The sequence below is a fragment of the Rhineura floridana genome, chromosome 9, assembly GCF_030035675.1.
Source record: "Rhineura floridana isolate rRhiFlo1 chromosome 9, rRhiFlo1.hap2, whole genome shotgun sequence".
NCBI classification, from domain to species: Eukaryota; Metazoa; Chordata; class Lepidosauria; order Squamata; family Rhineuridae; genus Rhineura; species Rhineura floridana.
The window spans coordinates 64,073,248-64,097,073 of NC_084488.1; the positions used below are offsets into that span (position 1 = coordinate 64,073,248).

At 40.5% G+C, this 23,826-nt stretch overlaps 1 protein-coding gene across 2 annotated transcripts in view; it reads right to left on the minus strand.

Annotated features, from left to right (window-relative positions):
- Nucleotides 1-23,826, minus strand: part of DCLK2 (doublecortin like kinase 2) — a 137,224-nt gene that overhangs the window by 50,881 nt on the left and 62,517 nt on the right. For both annotated transcript variants that reach the window (XM_061584679.1, XM_061584680.1), the window contains 3 exons: nucleotides 19,675-19,769; nucleotides 3,730-3,802; nucleotides 2,264-2,372 (listed from right to left, as the gene is read on the minus strand). In XM_061584679.1, the coding sequence (XP_061440663.1) occupies nucleotides 2,264-2,372; nucleotides 3,730-3,802; nucleotides 19,675-19,769 (277 nt within the window). The remainder of the gene's footprint in view (nucleotides 1-2,263; nucleotides 2,373-3,729; nucleotides 3,803-19,674; nucleotides 19,770-23,826) is intronic.

Sequence of the window (23,826 nt, forward strand, 5' to 3'; positions counted from 1 at the left end):
TATAGATGTTAAACAGCATGGGGGACAAGATGATACCCTGCAGCACTCCACAGCACAACTGCTAGGGGGCCGAAAGACAATCACCCAATGCTATTCTCTGAAAAACGACTTTGGGGATAGGATCGGAACCACTGTAAAACAGTGCCTCCAATGCCCACCTCACCAAGTCAGCCCAGAAGGATACCATGGTCAATGGTATCAAAAGCTGCTGAGAGATCAAATAAGAGTAACAGAGTCGCACTTCCCCTGTCCTTCTCCCGATAAAGGTCATCCATCAGTGCGACCAAGGCCGATTCAATCTCATAACCAAGCCTGAACCCAGACTGGGATGGGCCAAGATAATCTGTTTCATCCAGGAGTACTTGTAATTTAAACTTTTAAAAGTTGTTAGGATCCAAACTTACATTTCCACTACAATATAAGTGGAGTGGAAATATGGTCTGAAGAAGGAGTAGCTAACCTATGGCATTCCAGATGTTGCTGGACTCCAACCCTCATCAGCCCCAGCATGGCGAATGGCCAGGAATGATGGAAGTCCAACACCACCTGGTTAGCCCTTCTGGTCTACACCTGCATAATTAACACATTTCCTTTTTCATTCAGTCTGTGGAGTATATTTTTATACCTTTCCCAAGTCCTTTATTTTTGTTTAATTTAATATCCAGAGCAACAGTTACACCCAGGTTTTACTTATCTCTGTCTGCCTACAGTCATTAGTGATCCTTGTCACCTAAGCCTGATATGAATGGCAAGCATTCCCCAGGATTGTACATTGTTACTTATTTTATTGTCCCTGTTCCATACTCCTCTCAGTTTAGCACTCATTTTGTTTTATTTTGTGTTTGTCACAAAAGTGTAAAAAAGTGTTCAAATACAGATGAGCACGGTGGCACCAGGAAGTTCACAGGACAGGTAACTTAACCTGGTCCTTTTTCTATCCATGATCATCTTCTTCATAGAAGCCTCATGACCATTCCTTGAGCACTAGGCCGCTTGGTTACTGCTGTTTCATTCACTAGCAGTGGAATGCTTGTCAGTTACTAGCTTAGTTTACAAGCCACATTAAACCACAGTTAAAAGAAACTATGTTAATGTGGACGAGAAGAGTCCTAGTGCACTTTGCTTCTCTCACACTCCTGTAGCTGCTGCACTGTCAGGAAACAAGTCATGGTCTTCCTTCATAGTAGAGGATCTGCTTTGCACACCAAAGGTCCCAGGTTCAATCCCCAACATCTCCAGGTAGGGCTGGGAAAGATTTCCCATATCAAATTCGGGAAAGCCACAGTCAATGCAGATGATACTGAGCAAGATGGGCCCCTGGTCTGATGCAGGAAAGTGCTATCTACTATGTTTCTATGAAAACAGGCTCATGGCTTTTCTTAAAAAAAAATGAGTGGAAACCAAGGTTTGTTCTTGGCATGCCACTCATGGTTTGTTTCCCCCAAACAAGCCTGGGTTGGGACAACACAACATACCAGACTATGGCTAGTTTCCTGGCAGCACAGCAGCAATGGGGGTGGGGGAGAAGCAAGGCACCTGTAATTCCAGCAGTGTGCACCAGTATGCTGTTTCTTCAAATTAACCATAGTTTATATTAAGTATGGTATAATGTGACATGCAAACCATGCCACTGTGACGCAAAGCAACTGTAAGAAAAGGGATGGGACTGATGACCTAGTAAGTGATGCCACAAATGCACTGAATACCCAGTTAGCCTTCCTCTATAACTTTTCTTTTCACCTCCCTTAGATTGTTCCCATAGTACCTTTCTTACCCTTGTCAGTGTAGTGGTTGATTAAAAGAGGATAAGCCACCAGACAGAAGCACACAAACACATGGAATAGCTGCCTATGTGAACTCCTGCATTTTCAGAATCTGAGTAAAATTTTTATGTTCACACCTGTAGCCAACATATTCTGGCAATTTTCTAGGAGGAAGACATGACAGAACATTTTCCATGTTTTCCTGAAATCATGTCTAAGTAAAAATGCCCTTACCATAAAGGATGGAAATGTTCGCCTTTTTCCAAGGGTGGTTGGGTGCCTTTGATATTTGTTGGCGAATGTCAGAAATATTTATGAAATAAGTCTTGCTGGGGTCACAGCTTGCCACAGTGAAATTCTATTTTACAATAAATGATTTACCAAAGGCACCAGGCTGTCCTTGAAATTACAATAATTTTCTCACATATACTCAATGTTTGGGCAGGGGGAGGAAGCTGTAGCTAAGTAAAAATGAATAGCTAGGTCATTTTCTTACTCACCGTTCTATGCACTCCTTTACCACAGCAAAATTTCCATCTCCAATCACCTTTCCCACTTTGTATTTCTCAAGAATAGTTGATGTCCCTAAGCATTTGTTTCCATTTACACCTGCAAAAGGGCAAACGTAAGCTGAACAGAGATGTAAGCAATGTGGATTGCCCCTTACTAACTTCAAGTTTATCGTATGGCTTTATCTTAAGCTACAAACTATTTTAAGTACATGTCCATATTTGCTTCTAAAACAGAAATGGCCCACAAGCCTTAATCCAAGCTAGATGACCTTGCTGTGCATATCAGAGGACAACCATCAAAACACATTTTTCATATATGATTTTGTAACATATTCCAAAAGGCAACAACATTTCCTGATAAGGATCAACATCCAGCTACCATTTCATTTAGTTCAGCTGCTTAACAAGTTGCATTGTTCCAGTCTCTGCTGCATAGTTATTACATGACACAACTAGGGCAGGATTTTTGCGAGAATGAATACTAAAATGCAATATTAAAGCAAATACTAACAATCTTACATGAAATACTGCATTATGCCTTCTAGCCACCTGCATCAGCCTAATCTAGATGAGAATTCATTCATGACTATTTCTGCTACAGGGAAATGACTTAGCATAGATAAGTTATGTTTATATCCTTCTCATATACTCGTGTTGGAATAATCTAGTGATAACAAGTAATAGTTTTACAACTAAATGAAGACTAGAGTTTTACTCTGTTTACAAAAACAATGGAGCAATGTTTACTAGAAAGAAATGTGTGTCAGTACACACCCACAAAACATCTCTCCCCTGCTCACCTCAAAATGATAAGCTCAAAACCCTGCACCCACAGAAATTCTAAAGAAATTATTGTCTTGAGAAAAAAATGGAAGCTTTTTTCACAGGGAAAAAAATCTGAGAAATTGGAGGACAGATTTTGACCCAACACTGTTTATAATTGTTCAGTACCTGGTGATATACATTAAGTACCTGATGAAGAAGTCTTACGGTGCTAGGACAAAACTCCAGCAACAAACCCAATCCTATCCCAGAAGCTGTCATCTTCCTTTGCCATGGCACTGGCACAGTAAGGGGTGTTCAAGGTTAAGAGATCTTTGAGTAACAGCAAGCAACTAACAAGTCTAATAATAAATAAACAAACAAGCCTCTCCCTTTCACTATGGATCATTTTTGGCCTAATGGAGGAGTGCAAAGCAACACCAATATAGTAGCGTGAGGAGGCATATCAGACCTAGAAAATACTCCCTGTTTCTCCAAAGTATGCTTGCTTTATAGCTGCAATGGCACAACTAATTGCTGGTACCACTGCATCTGAAACTAATGCGTACATAGTCAGTTTTACTAAAGTCAGACAACAGTAAATAGTATCTAACTTTTCCAGACTGTATTACTATCATCAAAACAAAGGTTTAACACAAAAGAACTTGAAAATATTGTTAACACATTCTTACTTTCGGGACTCAGACAAGGAGATAGTTCAGGCACACCATTTACATTGGAAGATGACCCACAATGTGGTGGAATCTGTGAGAAAACATGAGAGTATATTCTGTAACAATTAAATATGTTACTGAGAAGTCATGCTGGCAAAAAAAAAATCAACACCCTTCTGTACTGCAAATTAATATTTTACATAATCATCTGTAAAAAGCCAAACTCAATTTTACTAATATTTGTCAATGGCCAAAGCATACAACCTCTGTGTTAAGTGTTATTTTGTATTACATGTGGCTAGTTTAAAACCACATATATGTGCTCAAACTAAGATCAGATATGCAAGCTCAAGTTTCCTTTTACTACATAACACCAACAGTATTTCCTTTGTGCCAATTGTCCAATACACTGAAACTAGATATAATTTCTCCCTCAAAGCATCTGAAAATTGTTGACTCCCTCTCACTTTAGCAATTTATTACTTCTTATGAACAGTTTAACAGCACTGAAGTGGCAAGGGATGCACAAGAGATAAATGAATACATATACTTTCCACCTGAATCAGAGGTAAATGAAAAGAGATTGTCTTTCATTAATTTGCTTGTCACATCTAACCAGAATGTCAACTGTCTATCCAGAGATTACAAAAGAAGAGTTGAAATCAAGAACAAGCAGTCTTTAGAAATTTCATGGAACATATCCATGGATCTTAGTCACTTGCCCAGTTTGTACCCACAGGCAAACAAAATGCTGTGAATCACAAACCACAAGCAGTTAAGTTAAGAACAAAGCTTGGTTTGTTTTGGGGAAACAAACCATGAGCCCAGGTTCAGATGGCATAAGAAGCCAAATTCTGGCTTGTTTAATCTGTGTTTGGAAGCAGCAGGAGCAGGGAAGGAGCACTCCTGAAATCTTTGAGCACCATGCATTAGTTTGTTTTTAACTGTGTTTTAATGCAGGGGTGGTGTGCCAAATTTTTATTTTCCCCCACCCTGCAGACTAATTTTGGCAACACCACCACCTGTCAATCATCTGCCTTTATGATGACATCAGGTAACTGATAGGTGGGCAATTCCATCCACCTATCAAAGTTGGCCTGTAGGGGTGAGAGAGAATCATTAAGTAGGATTGATCTCCCTGTACATCAGCTGATGGGCAGGGGGGTTCAATTTTGCTTTCTGCAGGGTTCAGGTGTGTGTGTGACAGAGAAGGAAACCATGAGTACAAGTTCAGACATAACACTAAGTCAGACCATGGCTTATTTTGTGAAAACAGAAATGCACGGGAGTGAAGCATACAAGATTTTAACAGCATGCACAAGCATACTGCATATTCACATTAATCCATAATTTATTTTAACTATGGTTTATTGTGATGTGCTAATCAAGCCAGTGTATCATTCTTTTTACTAATTTTAAAAGCCTGTGTAGCTTTTAAAATAAATATTTAAGTATAAAAAATGGAATTATATAAAATGAACCAAGAATTTACACAATCTTTTTACATAACAGGTCTTGTGATGTCAAGAATTATACAAAAACAATCATATTTTTTGTAGATCCATTTAGTTAGATATCATCCCTGATACCATTACATAAAGACAAACATAGCAAACAATAATGATGGCAAAGTAGCTATCATTACTACATATCATTATGTAGCAATGATAATAGTTGTAAAATGGCTTTATAGGAGTAAGCATTATCTGTTAATCTGGATACCCAAACAACAAATCTTTATTGCATGGCCATAGGCCGTCGCATCACAATTACAACACCAACACACATATTAAAATCCCAAAAATCTGGACACCCAGTTCTGATATGTTATTTTTTTACTCATGGGATGCAATATGTAAGTAGTGCTAGGTTAAATGGCTGTTATCCCTTGGTATTATGACTTTCATGAGTTTCTCCCTGCCTTCTGCCTCCATTTACCTCTGCCAACTCAACCTCATTAAAAAACAAAATTACAAAATTCCTTGAAAACATGAACCTTGCAGGCAGAACTAGGCAAAGTGAGCATAGGGTATATAGCAAAGGTGTGATATTATTAGGTATTTCAAACATCATTTTCATTTTAAGATAATAGCTCTCAAAATGCCAACTAAGAGGATTTATTATAGCTCAGTGTGTTTCGAAATGCAGGTTCCTTCTTCAGGAGCAAACTGACATTTCCACATTATGTGGAGTAGTTGAAGCAGCTTACACAAAGTTGTGTTTCAGCTACTCTGCAAAATTTGAAAGTCTCAGATTGTTCCTATGTTCTAAAATGTGTTGTGCTGTAATAAATCCTCTTGGTTGGCACTTCTGAAAACAAGCTTCTCCTCTTTACATTCTATCTGATTGTTTGTGTTTCCCTCCTGGTTTTCTGGTTTTGTTTTCAGATAACATCTTTCCTTTTTTCAGTCTATGCTGTACTCCCATTTAAAGATTGTCACACAAACTTTCATCACTTGTCACAGAATGCTTAAAATACTTCTGTAGCCTGAACTATCTGTCAAAAGGATTTTGGACAGCACAAAGTCAGCATTTTCTGTCCCTGTTGACATTGCCTGGTTATGAAGCAAAATATTTTAAATTCTTTCATCAGCAATGACAATAATTGAACAGGCAGACCTGGATTTATTGTAAAGTTTCCCACAACACCAATATGTGCCAAAAGCATTCAACAGCATTATCAAAACAGCAAAAGGCAATAAACTAGATCTTCTGCCACTTAAGTTTTAAGAAACATAAAAGCAACACTGCCTGCTAGACAAATATGCAAAATGGCTGCAACAACATCTGTACATTTGCTGTTGATGATGATGACCTGGATGGCTCCTACACCAAAATAAAGCATAGTTCTTGCAGATGGTATTTTTATACTAGACTCAGAAACAAGAAACCCAAGACAGATTACTATTTATTGCATTGGCTCACTGAGAAATTTTCTGTTCAATTCAGTAATTTATTTGAAAGCAAAATCATCACAAAGCAAACTTCATAAAAATTCTATAATGGCTATGAAGTTTTAAAAGGGCAGGAATAACTTTATAGACAACAACCAATTAACAGCATAATCCTAACTATGTCTACTTAACAGTAAGTCCTGTTGAATTCAGTGTGGTAACTTACTCCCAGATGAGTGGGGTTAGGATTGCAACTTAAACTATTTTAGCCCATGAAGCTTCAGTTAATTCTCACAGGACATAGAAAAACAATGGTATTCTTTTAGATAATAAAGTGATCTCCATTCCAGGTCACAGGAACTGACTACACAAAGCTGTGTATAATTGGCTACATTCACATATAATGCTAAAACATGGTTTAGCACTATGTGAATGCCACTCTGCCAGATTGAGCAGGGATCAGATTTGCCCCTCCCATGTGACTTTGGAGTAGAGGATCATGTGAAAGGAAAGCACGCTGGTGTCTTGGAGCTAGGGATGGAGTTCAGTAGCTGGTTTCTATCCATCTGAATTCCAATAGTCCAGCTTTCAGTACCAATCCACCATGTTTTGTTCCCAACTGTTTTTGCAATTGCCGATTCGCAATTTTTTCCAGCAAAAAAATAACAATTGCTAACAAAAGGGGCGCATGCGCATGATCAATGGAACAGCAGGGTAAACCGCTTGCTCCACTAACCCTGTAATCCAAATAACGCACCTTTGCATGAAACTGACAGTGAAATTAACAAAATACACTTGAGAGGCATGGGAAGATACTCCGCAGCAGCTGGGAAGCTGAAATTGACAAACAGACACTTTTAAAGTCTTTACTCCCACTGACAACAACGCACAAGGAAAAAAAGACCCGGGAAATTGCTATTGCAAAATGGCGGCAAAAACCTCTAAAACATCTAAAAGTGAGTTAATGCAAGACTTAACTCCTGAAACAGATCCAGAACTACTGACATCTCAATTAGCTTCACAATTTGCATCCCTTCAGAGCTCCTTGCTACAAAAATGGGATGATAGTTTTAAAATATTAGATGAAAAAAATTCATCTCTGACAAACAAAATGGAGGACCAAAATAGCAAATGAAGCATTAGAATTAGGAATACAACATGCAGATGTAATAAAACATATTGTGCACAGTCAAAGAGACCTCCTAAATTGCGTGGATGATCAGGAGAATCAGGGCTGTCACCATAATTTAAGAGTGCATGGAATTAAAGAATTGTCAGATAATAAAGACGTTACCCAAGTATTATTAAATTGATGGTCAACAATAATACCAGAAGTAGGCATCACTGCAGCTGACATAGAACGCGCACATAGAAACCTGGGCTCACGGCCGAAAAATAATGCGCCCCCAAGAGACATTGCTATTGCATTCTATAATTATGCTAAAAAAGAACCAATACTCAAGGCTATGTGTGAAAAAAACCAAATTGAATTTGAAGGCAGCCCTGTGCTTTTTCTCCAAGATCTGAGTGCTGAAACTCTACGTAAGCGTAAATCATTTCACCCTGCTACTGAATTATTGAGAACAGCAGGTATCAAATATTGCTGGGGCTTTCCATTTGCATTGATAGTGGAAGCAGATGGGGTACAACACAGAGTATCAAACAAAAAAGATTTGGTGAGCCTACTGGCAATATTTAAATTAGCATCTCACTGGGAAGAAGAAGATCTGGAATCTGATGACATCCTCAACCTGATTCTTGAAGGGGAAGACTGGAGAACTTTTCCTCAAGCTATGAAGCGCAGAAGATGACATGAAATACCCACCAATACAACCAATTCTCAAAGGTCAATGAGATCAACTTCCACAAGAAATAAATAAACACCAGATAATTGGTTACAAGATATATCGACATGCTAAATGACATCAAGGACTGTGTCATCTGCAACATATTGGGGTTAGCTGAAGCATATAGTTTTGTTTAGATAAAAGTTTTCTAATTGATTGATTGGATTTACAATATATTCATAAAAGGCAATAAGCCTATAAAGTTCAACCAACTAACACAGGGCTGTCTTAGACAATACCTGTAAACAGAAAAAAAAAATCCTGTCTTTAGTTAGTTAGATATGGGGGTTACATGTTGGGGGGCAGTTAAATGTTACTCGGGGATTACAGAGCCACATTTCAATCTTTTGTACGCACATATGGTTTTGCATAGCAACAATTTGGAGGGTTTGGTGTACTGCTAGACAACATTGGGGTATACAGGTGTTCATAATGGACCAATTGTGTATAACATATGGCTGAAATTAAAGCATTGACACTAAATGTGAGAGCCATGGGAGATGTCATCAAACGACAAAGGGTTTCTGACTATATTAGGAGTCAGAAACCCTCAATCATATTTCTACGGGAAATATTTAAACCAAAACCCAAATATAATTTACTCCCACATAGATATTTCAGTAGACAATTTTTGGCTTTAGGAGGCAATCACTCAAGAGGGGTGGGAATTATACTTGCCAGTTCATTAGATTTCCAGGTTCAAAATAGATTCAGAGGGCAGACATCTTTATTTCAGGATTATTACAAAATTGCAATTTTACATTTGCATCCATCTATTCTCCTAATACTAATCAATTCAACTTTTTATCTAGAGTATTTAGGAAACTACAGAAATTTGCATCAGGGGAAATTCTTATTGGTGGAGATTTGAATATGATTTGTGACCCCAAATTAGACAGAAGCATAGAAAAGCAAACATCGGCTACAGGGTCTAACTCTCCCTTGAACCGTCTGCTACAGAAACATGGGTTAATAGATGCTTGGCGTCTAATACAGGAGTTAAAGATTTCACATATTACTCACCTAGATTTAAAACTTTCTCCAGGTTAGATTACATCCTAGTATCTTTAAACCTAATAAACATTAATAAAGCGGAAATATTTCCCACAATAGTGTCGGATCACACTGCGGTTGGAGCATGTACAAACACTCTTTCCTATACTCCATATACTCCAATATGGAGATTTGACTCATTTCATGTTACAGATCAATTGACTACCAAAACACTTCAGGAAAATTTGAAAGAATATTTTGAAATAAATAATACACCTGAAAGAATTGTGTTTGTGTTGTAAATCTTTCCCTCCCTCTCCAATCCTATTTTTAAAGCAATTAGGCAGGGTTTACCTAGGTATCACATGTTTTATTATGTAGGAAACTAATACTGATTTTTTAAAAAATGTTCTGTAATGACCAACTGGTTTGACAATAAACTATTATATGGGGTGTATTTTTACAAGAGTGTGTGTGTGTGTGTGTGTGTGTGTTTGTGTGTGTGTGTGTGTGTGTGTTTGTGTGTGTGTGTGTGTGTGTGTGTGTGTGTGTGTGTGTGGAGTCTTTCCAACAACCCTGTGAGGTAGGGTTGGTGATTGGAAAACAAGGCAGCTCACAATAAGAAATAAATCCCTTTAAAAACCAATAACCATAAAACAAGTATAAACAGTTGCAAAACAGCTTAAAGTGGCATGATTCTGAATTTTGGCTTGGGTGAATGAAGTTTATTTATTTATTTTTATTTATTATTTGATTTATATCCCACCCTTCCTCTCAGTAGGAGCCCAGGGCAGCAAACAAAAGCACAAAAAACACTTTAAAAATCATAAAAACAGACTTTAAAATATATTAAAACAAAATATCTTTAAAGACATTTTTAAAAGCTGTGACTCCAAAATTTATTTATGTATTTTATTTACAACAGTTATATACTGCTTTATTGTAAAAAATCTAAAAGCCGTTTACAGAAAGAATTAAAACAAAATTATTGGCAAAAACAGTTAAAGACATGTATTGAAAAACATTCAAATTAATAAAACCAACGAGTTAAAAACAGATTTAAAAACACAATGCTTCTACATGCGTGGATAGGCTTGCCTAAACAAAAATGATTTTAGCAGGTGCTGCCTAATGTCAATAGGCAAGGAGTTCCAAAGCGTAGGTGCTGCCACTTCGTTGTTATGTGCCTTCAAGTCAATTTTGACTTATGGCGACCCTATGAATCAGTGACCTCCAATAGCATCTGTCATGAACCACCCTGCTCAGGTCTTGTAAGTTCAGGTCTGTGGCTTCCTTTATGGAATCAATACATCTCGTTTGGTCTTCCTCTTTTTCTACTCCCTTCTGTTTTTCTGTATTGTCTTTTCTAGTGAATCATGTCTTCTAATTATGTGTACAAAGTATGGTATGTGTCCAAAGTCAGAGGAAGGCAATGGTAAACCACTTCTGAATACTTCTTACCACGAAAACCCTATGAACAGAGTATCCAAAATGCTGCCACTTCACAGGACTGATTTCTTACAAGAGCAGAACAAGTACTATGTGGTACCCATAACATGGAAAGCACAGCTTGAACTTGGCCTGGTAGCAAATCAGCAACCAATGCAGATTTCAGAGCAGAGGTATTATGTGCTGATAGGATCTCACTCATGTCAGCAATCATGCCGCAGTATTCTGCATTAACTGACTAGCTGCAAGGATTTTTTTAGTTTGGGTTTTTGGTTAAGAATCCTGACTGGTTGTGGGATGCTAAGTTGTCTGCCTTACTCATAGGAATCTTGTTGTGTTTGGTATGGTATTGCATTTAGGAAAGCATCACTGTCTTTTGTTTTTCATTTTTTGTTTGCATTTCATTTACCTTTAACCTCACTCCCTTACGTCCATAGAAGCAACAGCAGTGGTTGCATGTGCTCAGCTCAACCCCCTAAAACCCATTGATGATGCACCTTGTTGGTTATATGGCAGTTTGTTTCTTGCCCAATAGTGGTAAAAGAGAATTCACATATTTGAAAGTGTGGCTGCAGTTGTTCCCAAGCTGCTGTCTGTGAAGGTAGACCAAACCATGTGTGTTTTCTCTCTGTCAATTTTTACTCACTGGAATTGGGCTGGCTGTCAAAGTGAGTTTATAGCAGCCCACAGGGTAGACAGAAAGCTTTTTAGAGTAGTCCGAGGGCTACTTCATTCTGGCCCTGAGGACATGATAGTGCAATCGGTAGCCTGCTGTAATGAATTTGCTGGGCACTTCCAGAATAAGATCTTATGCATCCGCCGGGACTTGGACTCCCAGTTTACAGCAGTTGATCCTAATGAGGTGTCCGGAGCACAGTCTTGTCATGTATTATTGGATGAGTTTCAGTTGGCTCAGCTCGAGGACGTGGACAAGGTACTTGGACAGGTGCGTGCAACCACTTCTGTACTAGATCCTTGCCCCTCCTGGCTAATAAAAACTAGCAGGGATGGAACAGCTGGCTGGGCCAGGGAAGTGATAAACGCCTCTTTACGAGAGGGAGTGGTCCCTAGCTGTCTGAAAGAGGCAGTAGTGAGACCACTTCTGAAAAAACCTTCCTTGGACCCAGAAGACCTTAATAGCTACAGACCAGTAGCGAATGTTCCATTCCTGGGCAAGATCTTGGAATGAGTGGTTGCTGCCCAGCTCCAGGCGCTATTGGATGAAACCGATTATCTAGATCCATTTCAATCGGGTTTTAGGCCCGGTTTTAGCACCGAGACAGCCTTGGTCGCCCTGTATGATGACTTATGTCGGGAGAGGGACGGAGGGAGTGTAACTCTGTTGATTCTCCTTGATCTCGCAGCGGCTTTTGATACCATCGACCATGGAATCCTTCTGGAGAGGCTCGTGGAGTTGGGAGTTGGGGGCAATGCTTGGCAGTGGTTCCGCTCCTACCTGGCGGGTCGTCTCCAGAAGGTAGTGCTTGGGGAACATTGCTCGACACCGTGGGCTCTCCAATGTGGAGTCCCGCAGGGGTCAGTTCTGTCTCCCATGCTTTTTAACATCTACATGAAGCCGCTGGGTGCGGTCATCAGGGGTTTTGGAGTGCGTTGCCACCAGTACGCTGATGACACGCAGCTCTACTACTCCTTTTCATCTTCTTCAGGTGAGGCTGTCAATGTGCTGAACCATTGCCTGGCTGCGATAATGGACTGGATGAGAGCTAATAAACTGAGGCTGAATCCAGACAAGACTGAGATGCTGTTGGTGGGTGATTTCTCTGATCAGATGGTGGATATGCACCCTGTTCTGGATGGGGTTACACTCCCCCTGAAGGAGCGGGTTCGTAGTCTGGGAGTACTCTTAGATCCTTCCCTGTCACTCGAGGCTCAAGTAGCCTCGGTGGCACGGAATGCGTTCTACCAACTTCGGTTGGTAGCCCAGCTACGTCCCTATCTGGACAGGGAGGACCTCACCTCAGTTGTCCATGCTCTGGTAACCTCTCGATTGGATTACTGCAATGTGCTCTACGTAGGGCTGCCTTTGAAGACGGTCCGGAAACTACAGCTATTGCAAAATGCGGCGGCCAGGCTGATAATGAGGACCAGGCGGTCCGAACATATAACACCTGTTCTGGCCCGCTTGCACTGGCTATCTATATGTTTCCGGGCCAGATTCAAAGTGTTGGTTTTAACCTATAAAGCCTTATACGGTGCAGGACCACAATACCTCCTGGAATGCCTCTCCCGATATGAACCTGCCCGTACACTACGTTCAACATCAAAGGCCCTCCTCTGAGTTCCGACTTATAGAGAGGCTCGGAGGATGGTTACCAGAACCAGGGCCTTCTCAGTGGTGGCCCCTGAATTGTGGAATAGTCTTCCCGTTGAGGTGCGCTTGGCGCCGACATTGCTATCTTTTCGGCGCCAAGTTAAAACCTTTCTCTTTGCTCAGGCATTTTAGTTTAATATGTTCAATTTGGTTTTAGATTTGTGGATTTTTATATATATGTTTTTGTACCGATTTATGTGATTTTATTGTATTGTATATACTTTCTGTTGTACACCGCCCAGAGAGCTATGCTAGTGGGGCAGTATAAAAATTTAACAAATAAAATAAATAAATAAATAAAGGGTAGAGAATCTTCTTACTCTTACTTATTTCTCAGACCTCTTTCTGAAGTGAAGGGTCAAATCTGTAAAGAAGTTTGGAGCAACCACATTAAAAGATAAGGGCAGGGCATTCCAGGCAGGGGGTTGCCAACCCTGCTTGGATATGGATGTCTTTGCAAAGGATCCCTAATCAAGGTTTACCAACAGCACAGTCCAAACTATATCTACTCAGAAGTAAATCCTGTTGAGTTCTATGGGGCTTAGTCCCTTAGTAAGTGTGTTTAGAATTGCAGCCTTCAGGGGCATCCATCTTTACTTCCGAATGCTCCCATCTAATATCTCCACAACACTAGGCTTCTTTCTTCCTACAGTGGCCTTCTGGTGACTGGCCTGGCCTGGTGGCACTTAAACCCTTCTTGCCGAAAGCAAGTAGGCTAGATTAAATGTTCCCTACCCAGGCTCCATCTTTTAGCTAGGATTTCTAGCTTAATTTCCAATCAGATTTTTTTAAATTGAATGCTCCATGCAACTGTGCTTGATGCTTAATGTATCATGCTTAATGACATCACTCGAGCCTGCCCCCATGACAACACTCGGGCCCACCCCTAAAATCTCAGGTTTCGGGATGCTTCTGACCTGGCAACCTTAGTAGCTACAGTGAATGCACCAGAGGACCAGGAGACCCGACCTCTTCTCTGAGATATTGGACTGCCCTACAAATTTGCCAACACAATTTGGGTTGGTCTTTCACAGTCCAATTCACTTCCTCTGGAGCTTGGAAGAATTTGGTAACGTGCCTCTGAACATATGCGGTGGCAACACCTGCAGTCAGCCCAAATAACAGAAATGAGACATGTGCTGTGCTGATCTTGTTTTAGCAGGGAGGAAGCAACTATATTAAAACAGTTGATATCGTTCATGTAAATATGTTTGATTTACTTTGCAATTTTAGTGAAGTTTCCCATAAAGGCCTGCCTGCCTTTCTTGGCTCCTGATTCTCTTTTGCTTCTGTTGCTGTGAATATGTGAAGTACAGCAATACTTTGCATAATTTACACTAAAAAACTCCAAAAACAACTGTGGAATAATGGCACTGACTATTCTGTAGAATAGTCTCCAGTGGACATGAGGAGTGTCTCAGTTTGCACAAGATAAAACAGTGGGAGATGAAATATATTCTAGCAAATTTCTAGATACGTTCTATGTTTTTAATTGACCGTGTCCACCTTGCCTTAAATGAAATGGTTTAAACATAGCAGGCTGAAAACATGCATCCTCTTTTTTCCAACAGCTGGAGTCATTGTTGAAGTAGCAACATATTGTAATCAGTCTGATTTTACATCAAACTGCAGTTTCAGATTCAACTGTTAATGCACCCAAAATAGAAACAGAACATAACCTCCAATTTGAAATACAAAAGGCTGTCTTCACCATCATATGACATTGACCAATAAAAAGGCTTTGAAATTAATAAAAATAAATTTGACAGATTTCTAGGATGAAAAATAAAATAAAAAATTCTAGATTCGATTCTGTTGAAACATTAGTAACACAGGAAAGAAGCAAAGTAAGAAGAACACCAACAAACATATAATTCTCCACCTTTGGAGATGGCAGGTGTTGCCAGCACTCACCATATGCTCAGAGGCACGTTATCAAATTCTTCCAAGCTACACAGCAAGTGGATTGGGTTGTAAAATACCAACCCAAATTGTCTTTGCATTTTGACAAATGTGTACGGCAATACAATATCTCTGAGAGGAGGTCAGGTCTCCTGCTCCCTTGGTGCATTCCCTATAGCTGTCCAATTTCCCTGCTTTTTAAAGTTTGATAGAAATATCTGTGGGCTATAGGTACATTCTTAAACTGCAAGGTTTTTTTCCAATTAGTGAATCTAGCTCTCAATTAGCCTCTTCAGCCAACTGTAAGGAAGACCAAGGTCTCTAATATGATGTATATTATTCATTTCAAATAAAAGGTTATGAACTCTTTCAAGCTAGGTTAGCACTAGATCAGTGGCTCCCAACCTGGAGGCTGCGTAGTAATCCTGAAGGGGCCACAAACAGTAAAGGAATTAATGATTTTTTAAAAAAAGTCTTCACTCCCTAGACACTGTATGCTCCAGATACTGTATGCTGCAGATGACACCTCTTCCTTGCTCCAGATGAGAGCGGAGGGCTTTTACTGAAGCACCAGAGTGTTTTTCAGGCATGCTGAGGGCAGGCATCTGCCTATAAAACATGTGACAGAAACCAAAGGGTGCTGATGGTGGAGCTACCAGGAAGAAGAAGGGATTACTATCACCAACTCCCATCTCCTCGCACTGCCATTGCTGACAACACCTTTACTCAGAACAAGTGGAGAGGGCTTTTCGTGAAGCAAAAAGAAGGCTGCAAGGAAAGGCTGCTTTCCCTCTTCCTTCCTGGCAACCAGCCTGCCTGCCTTTCTGATTCACTGCCGTCTCCTTTTAAAAATTATTCTTGTTTGCGAGGCCACCCAGATCTCGCCTTTGGCCCAGACAGAGACAAAGGGAAGTGAGGAAGCTCAGGACTTGCTCGCCCCCACCTCTGAGGCTGTGTGTGCCAGCATCTCCCCCTTTCTTCTAGCTATACTCTACCCCCCAATCTCTCTCTCCAAGATGCTGTGGCAGTTCAGGGTGTCCCCCCTCCCACCTGCCCAACTGCATGCACACCTGCAGATGCTTGCAGGAGGGACAAGCGTGTTTGTGTGTGTGCGTGTGCTGATCTGCTCCACTCTCATTCCCCAGGGCACACTAACCAAGTCATCAGTTCTGATAATCATCCTGAGGCCTAAAAGCACTAACTCCCCTGCTCATTCTATCCACCCTTTTGTCTTCACAATCTAGCATCCCCACAACTATGACATTGCTGCTTCTTTATTATGATTATGATTTTTAAAAAGCTCAGCAGGTTGGTTGAGGTCCACATACTGTTGCTGAAATGTATTTATTTAATTATTATTGCATTATTATCCTGCCTTTCCTCCAAGTTGCTCAAGGTGGTGCACACAGTCCCCTTCTTTCCATTTTATCCTTACGCCAACCCTTGAGATAGGTCAGGCTGAGAGACTGTGTCTGGCCCAAGGTCACCCAGTGGGCTTCATGGCTGGGTGGGGATTTGAACCTGGATCTTAGTCCAACACTGTAACCCACAGGTGTTGGAAGACAGGACTGTACATCTTCAGGCTATGTATGTGTGTGGGAGGGGGATACCAATTTGATGAACCTTTGCGTTAAGAAAAGAAAGCAACACCTCCCTGTTTGCAGGGAGCTTTTTATGGAAATGGATATTTGGAGATGTGATTTTGCCATGCAGCCTTTTTCAATTAACAGAGGCTAAAATTACAATTAGCGTGGGGAGGGTCGTGACATTTTTTTAGCTTATAAAGGGGGTCCACTGCTCATAAAGGTTGGGAACCACTGCACTAGAGAATTAAAATATATTAGCAAGATACATAGAAGAATTGCTGGTTGCAGTGGGGAGGGCAGATATAAATCAAGATCTTTTTAAAACTAATGAAGAGTTATACAGTTTCTAATTGTCTGCCTTCTGCTTTCAGAACAGTCAAAAGAACATGGTCCTGTATTGTTCTGGATGCAATTACACTGATGTGACTACCAAGTTTTTGAATGAATCAGCAATTCATCATTTATGCTGAGTAGCAAAAATAAAGCACTGCAAATTATAGCCAGTGATTTTCTACCCTTGTAAATAGGCTTCCCAATTAAGGGGTGGGGCAAGATGTGTTGTGGAGATGTGGTGTTTTTCTGGTAAGCAGTGGTATTCTGCAACAACATATCTATTATGGTATACATGAATGTGGTAAAATACCAGTCCTTTAAAAGAGCATAATATGAGGGTGGGTCTTCTAGAACTCCAAGTCATGTAACACGCAAAAATAGCCCCTGCCCCCAAAAATCAACAGAATAAATAAATAAGTAAATCCACAGTTTTGTTGTAATTCAAAGGAAGTATTAGCATATAAATCCAAACAGAGATGACAGCAAGGTTTTTAGCAGATCATCCTTACCAATTTTGTTAGGATATGAGTGCAAAGTTATCAGGAAAAGAGAAAGAAATTAAAGATGGAGATATGCATATAAGTTCTTCTTTACTTATGCCAAGCTTGAGTTTCAGCATGATTAAAAGAAACATGGCAGAATGATCTAAATAACAACAAAAACAGAATATTTCAAGGAAACCAGGCCTATATATTATTTCATCCTAAACAACGCCCAAATGTATAGAGAACTCTATAGCAAAAGATAAAAGAAAAAACCCACAGAAAACAAAAGTTCATGTTTTATTCAGGAGGAATAAAATTAACAGAACAAAATTCAAAGAGAATGCCTAATAAAATTCTAGCAGATACAAATTGTGATAGTTCAGTGGTACATACGCATACCATAATAGTTTTATTTTAGGGGTTAATTTTTTGAACTGCATACATTTCTGTTGGACAGTTTCCCAGAAACATCGGTGTTGGAAATACATTCCAGATACACACACATAAATATTGTCATAAGTAGTGTTCTAAATCAGATATATTACTTAAGAACTAGAAATGCTCCTCAAATGCAAAGATGTATCACTGAACACTAAAGTCAGGATCATTCAGACCATGGTATTCCCGATCTCTGTGTATGGATGTGAAAGTTGGACAGTGAAAAAAGCGGATAAGAGAAAAAGCAACTCATTTGAAATGTGGTGCTGGAGGAGAGCTTTGCACATACCATGCACTGCGAAAAAGACAAACCAGAACTATCACTAGAAGCTAAAATGATGAAACTGAGGCTATCATACTTTGGACACATAATGAGAAGACATGATTCACTAGAAAAGACAATAATGCAGGGAAAACAGAAGAGAGTAGAAAAAGAAGGCGGCCAAACAAGAGATGGATTGATTCCATAAAGGAAGCCACAGACCTGAACTTACAAGATCTGAACAGGGTGGCTCACGACAGATGCTATCGGAGTTCACTGATTCATAGGGTCGCCATAAGTCATAATCGACACGAAGGCACATAACAACAACAACAAACTTAAGTTTACTCAGATCCCAAGAGAACAAAGTTCAGCTGGAGTGTACACCCAAACAGCTGCATACTACAATACAGAGATAAAGTAAAGGAATTTTACCATCTTAATTAATTGATTATCTTTTAAGAATACACTAAATGTAACCAAATTTAGCTTGCAAAATGTCATCTATCTATCATTAGAATTGCTGTTTTTACTGTTTGTTTTGCTATATGCTGTTTCTAATAGGTTTTATGCCGTTATATTGCTCTTTTTCTAATGCTGCAAGCTGTCAAGTATGCATTTGCAGAAAAAAGGCATATATAAATAAACTTACTGCAGAGTAAAACTAACAAGAATGAACAATAAAGGATGAGATGGAGCTTACAGACTGCACTAATAAATGTTCTATAATTACTCAGCAGAACTAAGTGGGCAACTCTACACTGCCCCAGATGTCAATGAGTGGGGTTTAGGATGGTGCACTGGTCAAGAGGACCTCTGCCGGGGTTGGTGCAGAGTTCTCTGCCATGGCAGAGACTCCCTCTTCACCCACACGGGCAGTAGGCTGCCACTGTTAATTCTGCTGCTGGTTGTAGGCAACAGCAAGCCTTGTGGGAGCAAGGTGCCAGAGGCTTGGGATCTTTTTGATCCTACGTCCCATTGATCCCCTGGGGGACTTTATCCTCAGGACCCTTAGCTATGACAGCCTGGACCTGGCATGGGGGGAAGCCCCCCCAACACACACCATTTCCACCCTGGCCAGTGAATCTACTACTCTGCTCTCTCCTCTCTGGCCCCATTTAGGATTGCTCTCTAAGCCACTAAAAAAGGTAACTATAACAGATTATTCGTTGTAATAATAAATTCAGTCTAAAATACTTGTAGTTTTACTTTTCTGTACACTGCTTAGAGATCTTTTTATATATTAAGTGGTATTGAAATAGTCTAAATAAATAAATAAAATCTGACTCATCTGTAATATTTTCATGCACTATACAGTGTAATGGAACAAAAATATTTATAGTTGCTACATATAGTATAGAGCTGGTGTTTGATTGCAACTGCCAAGCCAATATTCCAGAAGTAGTTTTTAAGCAGAAGAGGCCACATTTTCTAAAACATACCTTTAGTCCCCGAAAGCTTCCTGGGCTTGTTGGTGAAGAACTAGAAGATTTTGTAGATTTAGGAGTAGAAAGCTGGCTGCTTGGTGCTCCATTGACTATTGGAAATAATCAGGGCAAAGAAAGGAAATGAAGTTATTAACAATAAAACAAAAGTTGAAATTCCTATTAAGATGTGATGTGTTCCTTCTATATATAATCCTGCTCATCTGTATTTAACAGTGTGCATACAGCATATTACCTGGTGGTAGTAGTAGTAGTAGTAGTAGTAGCAATAATAATAATAAATGTCAAATTATTTATATATTTTATTTAAAACATGTTTATCTTGCTCTTCATTGCAAAAAGCATTATTGAGCTGTTAACAATAAAATATGCATAAAGCTAGGCATTATCTTAAGAAGATGAGCATAGTATGCTGGCCTAGGGCTTGTTGAGACCAACTAACATACAGCTGATTATCTTTGTTTTAGCATATAATATTTCTTTCCACAATTATGCTCTTTCATTGGTTCCCTCTCTCCTCTACCTCTTTCTCACTCCACCTACCATAAGATAACCTTTTTCTGATATACTGCCCATCCTTGCCCTTTCCTCTAGCCACAGTATCCTTTAGCCTCTCCACATCTCAGCACTTCTTCCAACAAAACTCTCTGGTCTTCAATCTGTCCCTAAAGCCTATTATGAAGTTTCAATTCCAGCCCAACTGAGTTCTCACTTCCCTCAACAATGGCAAACATTCTATAGTGCTGAGAACATTCTTCCAGGAGTTAAAATGTTGTTGAACATTTCAAAGTTAGCAGATCACTTCAGCCAATTGTGACATGAAACATAATTACAGTGATTACACTGTATCAAAATTACCAAGAACAATGCTTATTTTCTTTTCCATGTAAAAGCAAAAAATGTCTCGTCTAGTTATTTTCTATGTGGCAATTTCTCTGAAAAATAAAATACTTGGAAGCAATTTTTTTTATTTGTGTACTATGCTGAATATGATGACAAGAAACAGCTTGCCATTACTGTGCTTTTAAAGATACAAATAGATTTCATATTTGAATTTTTGGGGGGCTACTATATATGTAAAAATACACTGCCTCTCCCTTCAACTCAGTCTGAAGTGAGCTCTATGAAGGAAAGGCTTGGTCTTCTACCCCTCCATTTTCCCTGACAAGTCCAGCACCTCACTCCCACCAAGTCTCCAATTCCATAGGTTACAAGAATAGAATGTCTGGCAGGGAGATGGAAAAATTCTTGTGACAATTTTCACCAGTGACAGCCAACTTCCTCTACAGAAGGGGGTCTCTACCACCTCCCCCAACCCTGATCCCAAAAGGTATAAAAGGGCTACCCAAGGAACGTCACCTGGCAGCCAATCTGGTGACAACTGCCAATCAAAGACAACATGGTTGGAAGCTTGTAAAAAAGGGACTGGTGAAACTGGCCCATTATGTTCCATCACAGGTCCCTCACTAACCATCAAAGAACTGGCAATGGACCATCAAGCTGTGTTACTCATGAGGAGACCAGAAGCCTGCTTTGACAGTAGCAAAGGTAGATAGATTTGAGTTAAAGAGCTCATTTTGTTTTCAGTATTCTGCTTTGTCCATTTGTCCTCTTCCTTTCTCTTTTGTTCTTAATAAACAATTTATAATTTGACCATCGGGTCTGTGTGTATGGTTGCCAAACTCTCAGGGTATCAAAAAAACCCCATGGGCCTCAGTCCCTTGGTTCACACTACAGGTATAGGATTGGGGTTCAGGGCCACCCTTAGGATGTGCGGGGCCCGGGGCAAAAGCATAGTTGGGGGCCCCCCACATTCTTTCTCTCTATATTAGAGAGAGAGAGAGAGAGAGAGAGAGAGAGAGAGAGAGAGAGAGAGATTTTATTTACAAATATATGTAATTATAATATTTAATTAGTTTTGGGATCTGCATAACTGATGAAGCTTTATTTTACATTTTGGAATATTTGGTCAGTTTTAAAAGCAGATAAGAGAAAAATCAACTCCTTTGAAATGTGGTGTTGGAAGAGAGCTTTGCACATACCATGGACCACGAAAAAGACAAATAATTGGATGTTAGATCAAACTAAATCAGAACTATCACTAGAAGCTAAGATGATGAAACTGAGGTTATCATACTTTGGACACATAATGAGAAGACATGATTCATTAGAAAAGATAATAATGCTGGGAAAAACAGAAGGGAGTAGAAAAAGAGGAAGGCCGAACAAGAGATGGATTGATTCCATAAAGGAAGCCATGGATCTGAACTTACAAGATCTGAACAGGGTGATTCATGACAGATGCTCTTGGAGGTCACTGATTCATAGGGTCGCCATAAATCATATTCGACTTGAAGGCACATAACAACAAACAACAATTTTTTGAAAACATGTTTTAAACTTATATGTGTGTGTGTGGGTGTGGGTGTGTGTGTGTGAGAGAGAGAGAGACAGAGACAGAGAGAGAAGGACCTTTGTGACACTTGTGCAGCTTCAATCCAAACAACGTTCCCAATCACAAGTAGGGTTCCATTCCAGATTTGAGGAGTGGATGTCATTACATCTCTCTCTCACACACACATTGCATATTTCATGGTTGTTATAAAACTATTCACAGTACTGTAGAAGTTTGGGGTTTTTTTCCCAGAGAACCGCTCTGAGATATTGATGCCACTGAGGAGTAATTGGATGAGCTTTCCCCCCCCCCATGGCAGTGGGACAGGGAGGGGTTCCTGCTCTGTTGCCTCCGCCCAGCTCTAAGCAGTATGTCTGAGCTGATAGTAAAAAGCCTTCATCCACATCACCCCCACCCACTGTTTGAAGCTGGGAAAATGAGTTTTAACCAGCCGTCTCCCCCCCCCCCGCACCCCTGAGTCAGAAAAGCCATTGGGTGGACAAGCGGGTACTCCAGTTCACGGTATGGACAGAATGTTCGGTGGTCAATTATTGGCATCTCCTGGAGGCCTAGAATGTTGCAAACAATGAAACAAAGACTCTGAACACCTGAATCCAACCGTCGAAGTGCATGAGGAGGATATGGACCGTGGCCACTGCCTGGGGAGGGCGGCATTCCCAAGGGACATGAGAACTGGTGTGTGTTTGCATAAGCAGTTGCAAACGGGCCAGAGCGAGAGAGAGAGAGATTATTTTGTGACATACCCCAGGCGCACATGGTGAGAAGATCCTGCTGTCTTGATGGGGGAAAGCCCTGTTGCCTTTGAAGTTGCTCGGCTCGTTTTGCTGAGGAACTAAATACACGAGTGGCTTCAGATATGCCTATGAGAGCCTGGAGGGCAAGGCCGCGGGCCCAAAGGTCCGTGCGAGCAGCCTCAGCAGCCTTTGCAAAGGGGCATCCCGAAAGAGAGCATGGAGGTAGGCCAGAGATCCCTTCCCCAGTGAAAACAGCCACTCAGCCTCAGGCACTTTGGCTGCTCCTGCACAAAGCGGGTGTGGCGGTGGCAGCAGCTGTTGTCCCTGAGGCAGGCCGAGGACGGGGAGGCGACAAAACACTCCCAGCTGCTCACACTTGTGCCAGGGGATGGTTCCTGCAGCGGAGCAGATCACCAAGCGCCCCCCCAAGCACGGGGCCTAGAGCAACTGCCCCGCTTCCAGGGGCCTAGGGGTGGTACTGTTGCGGTTAACAGAGAAAAGCAGGCTGCTCTGACCTTTGAGAGAGACAGAGTTAGGTACTGGCTCTGTGCCTCTTTTTGAGTTGAGAGGGATCTTGGCAGAAGTAAGCAAGTTCCTTTCCCCTCAGGGAGGGCCAAGAGAACAACTTTGGAGTCCCCATTTAATTTCTGGCCTGAGAGCTGCAGACTCCCCTCCCAACTGTTCTCATTGCACAGAATTATAAACATTTGGGAGCTGTAGGCACAAAGAGGTATAGGGTGGTGATTACCAGATAGTGTGGGATGCATCTAGTCTATTCTTCAGGGCAGGTGGGTAGCAGTTGGGCAAGGAAGTGCGTAAGCAGGCTCTCTTGGCTCCTCCCTTCCATCACAGGCTCCATCATCTTATACAATTTAAATGGAAGCTCAAAAAAAGGCTCTTAACAAGTACCAATACAATTAGCTTATTTGTAAGGTTTTCTGATGAACACATTGGCCACGTTTCTAACAATATATTCTATGTCTTCAATAAAAGGAAACA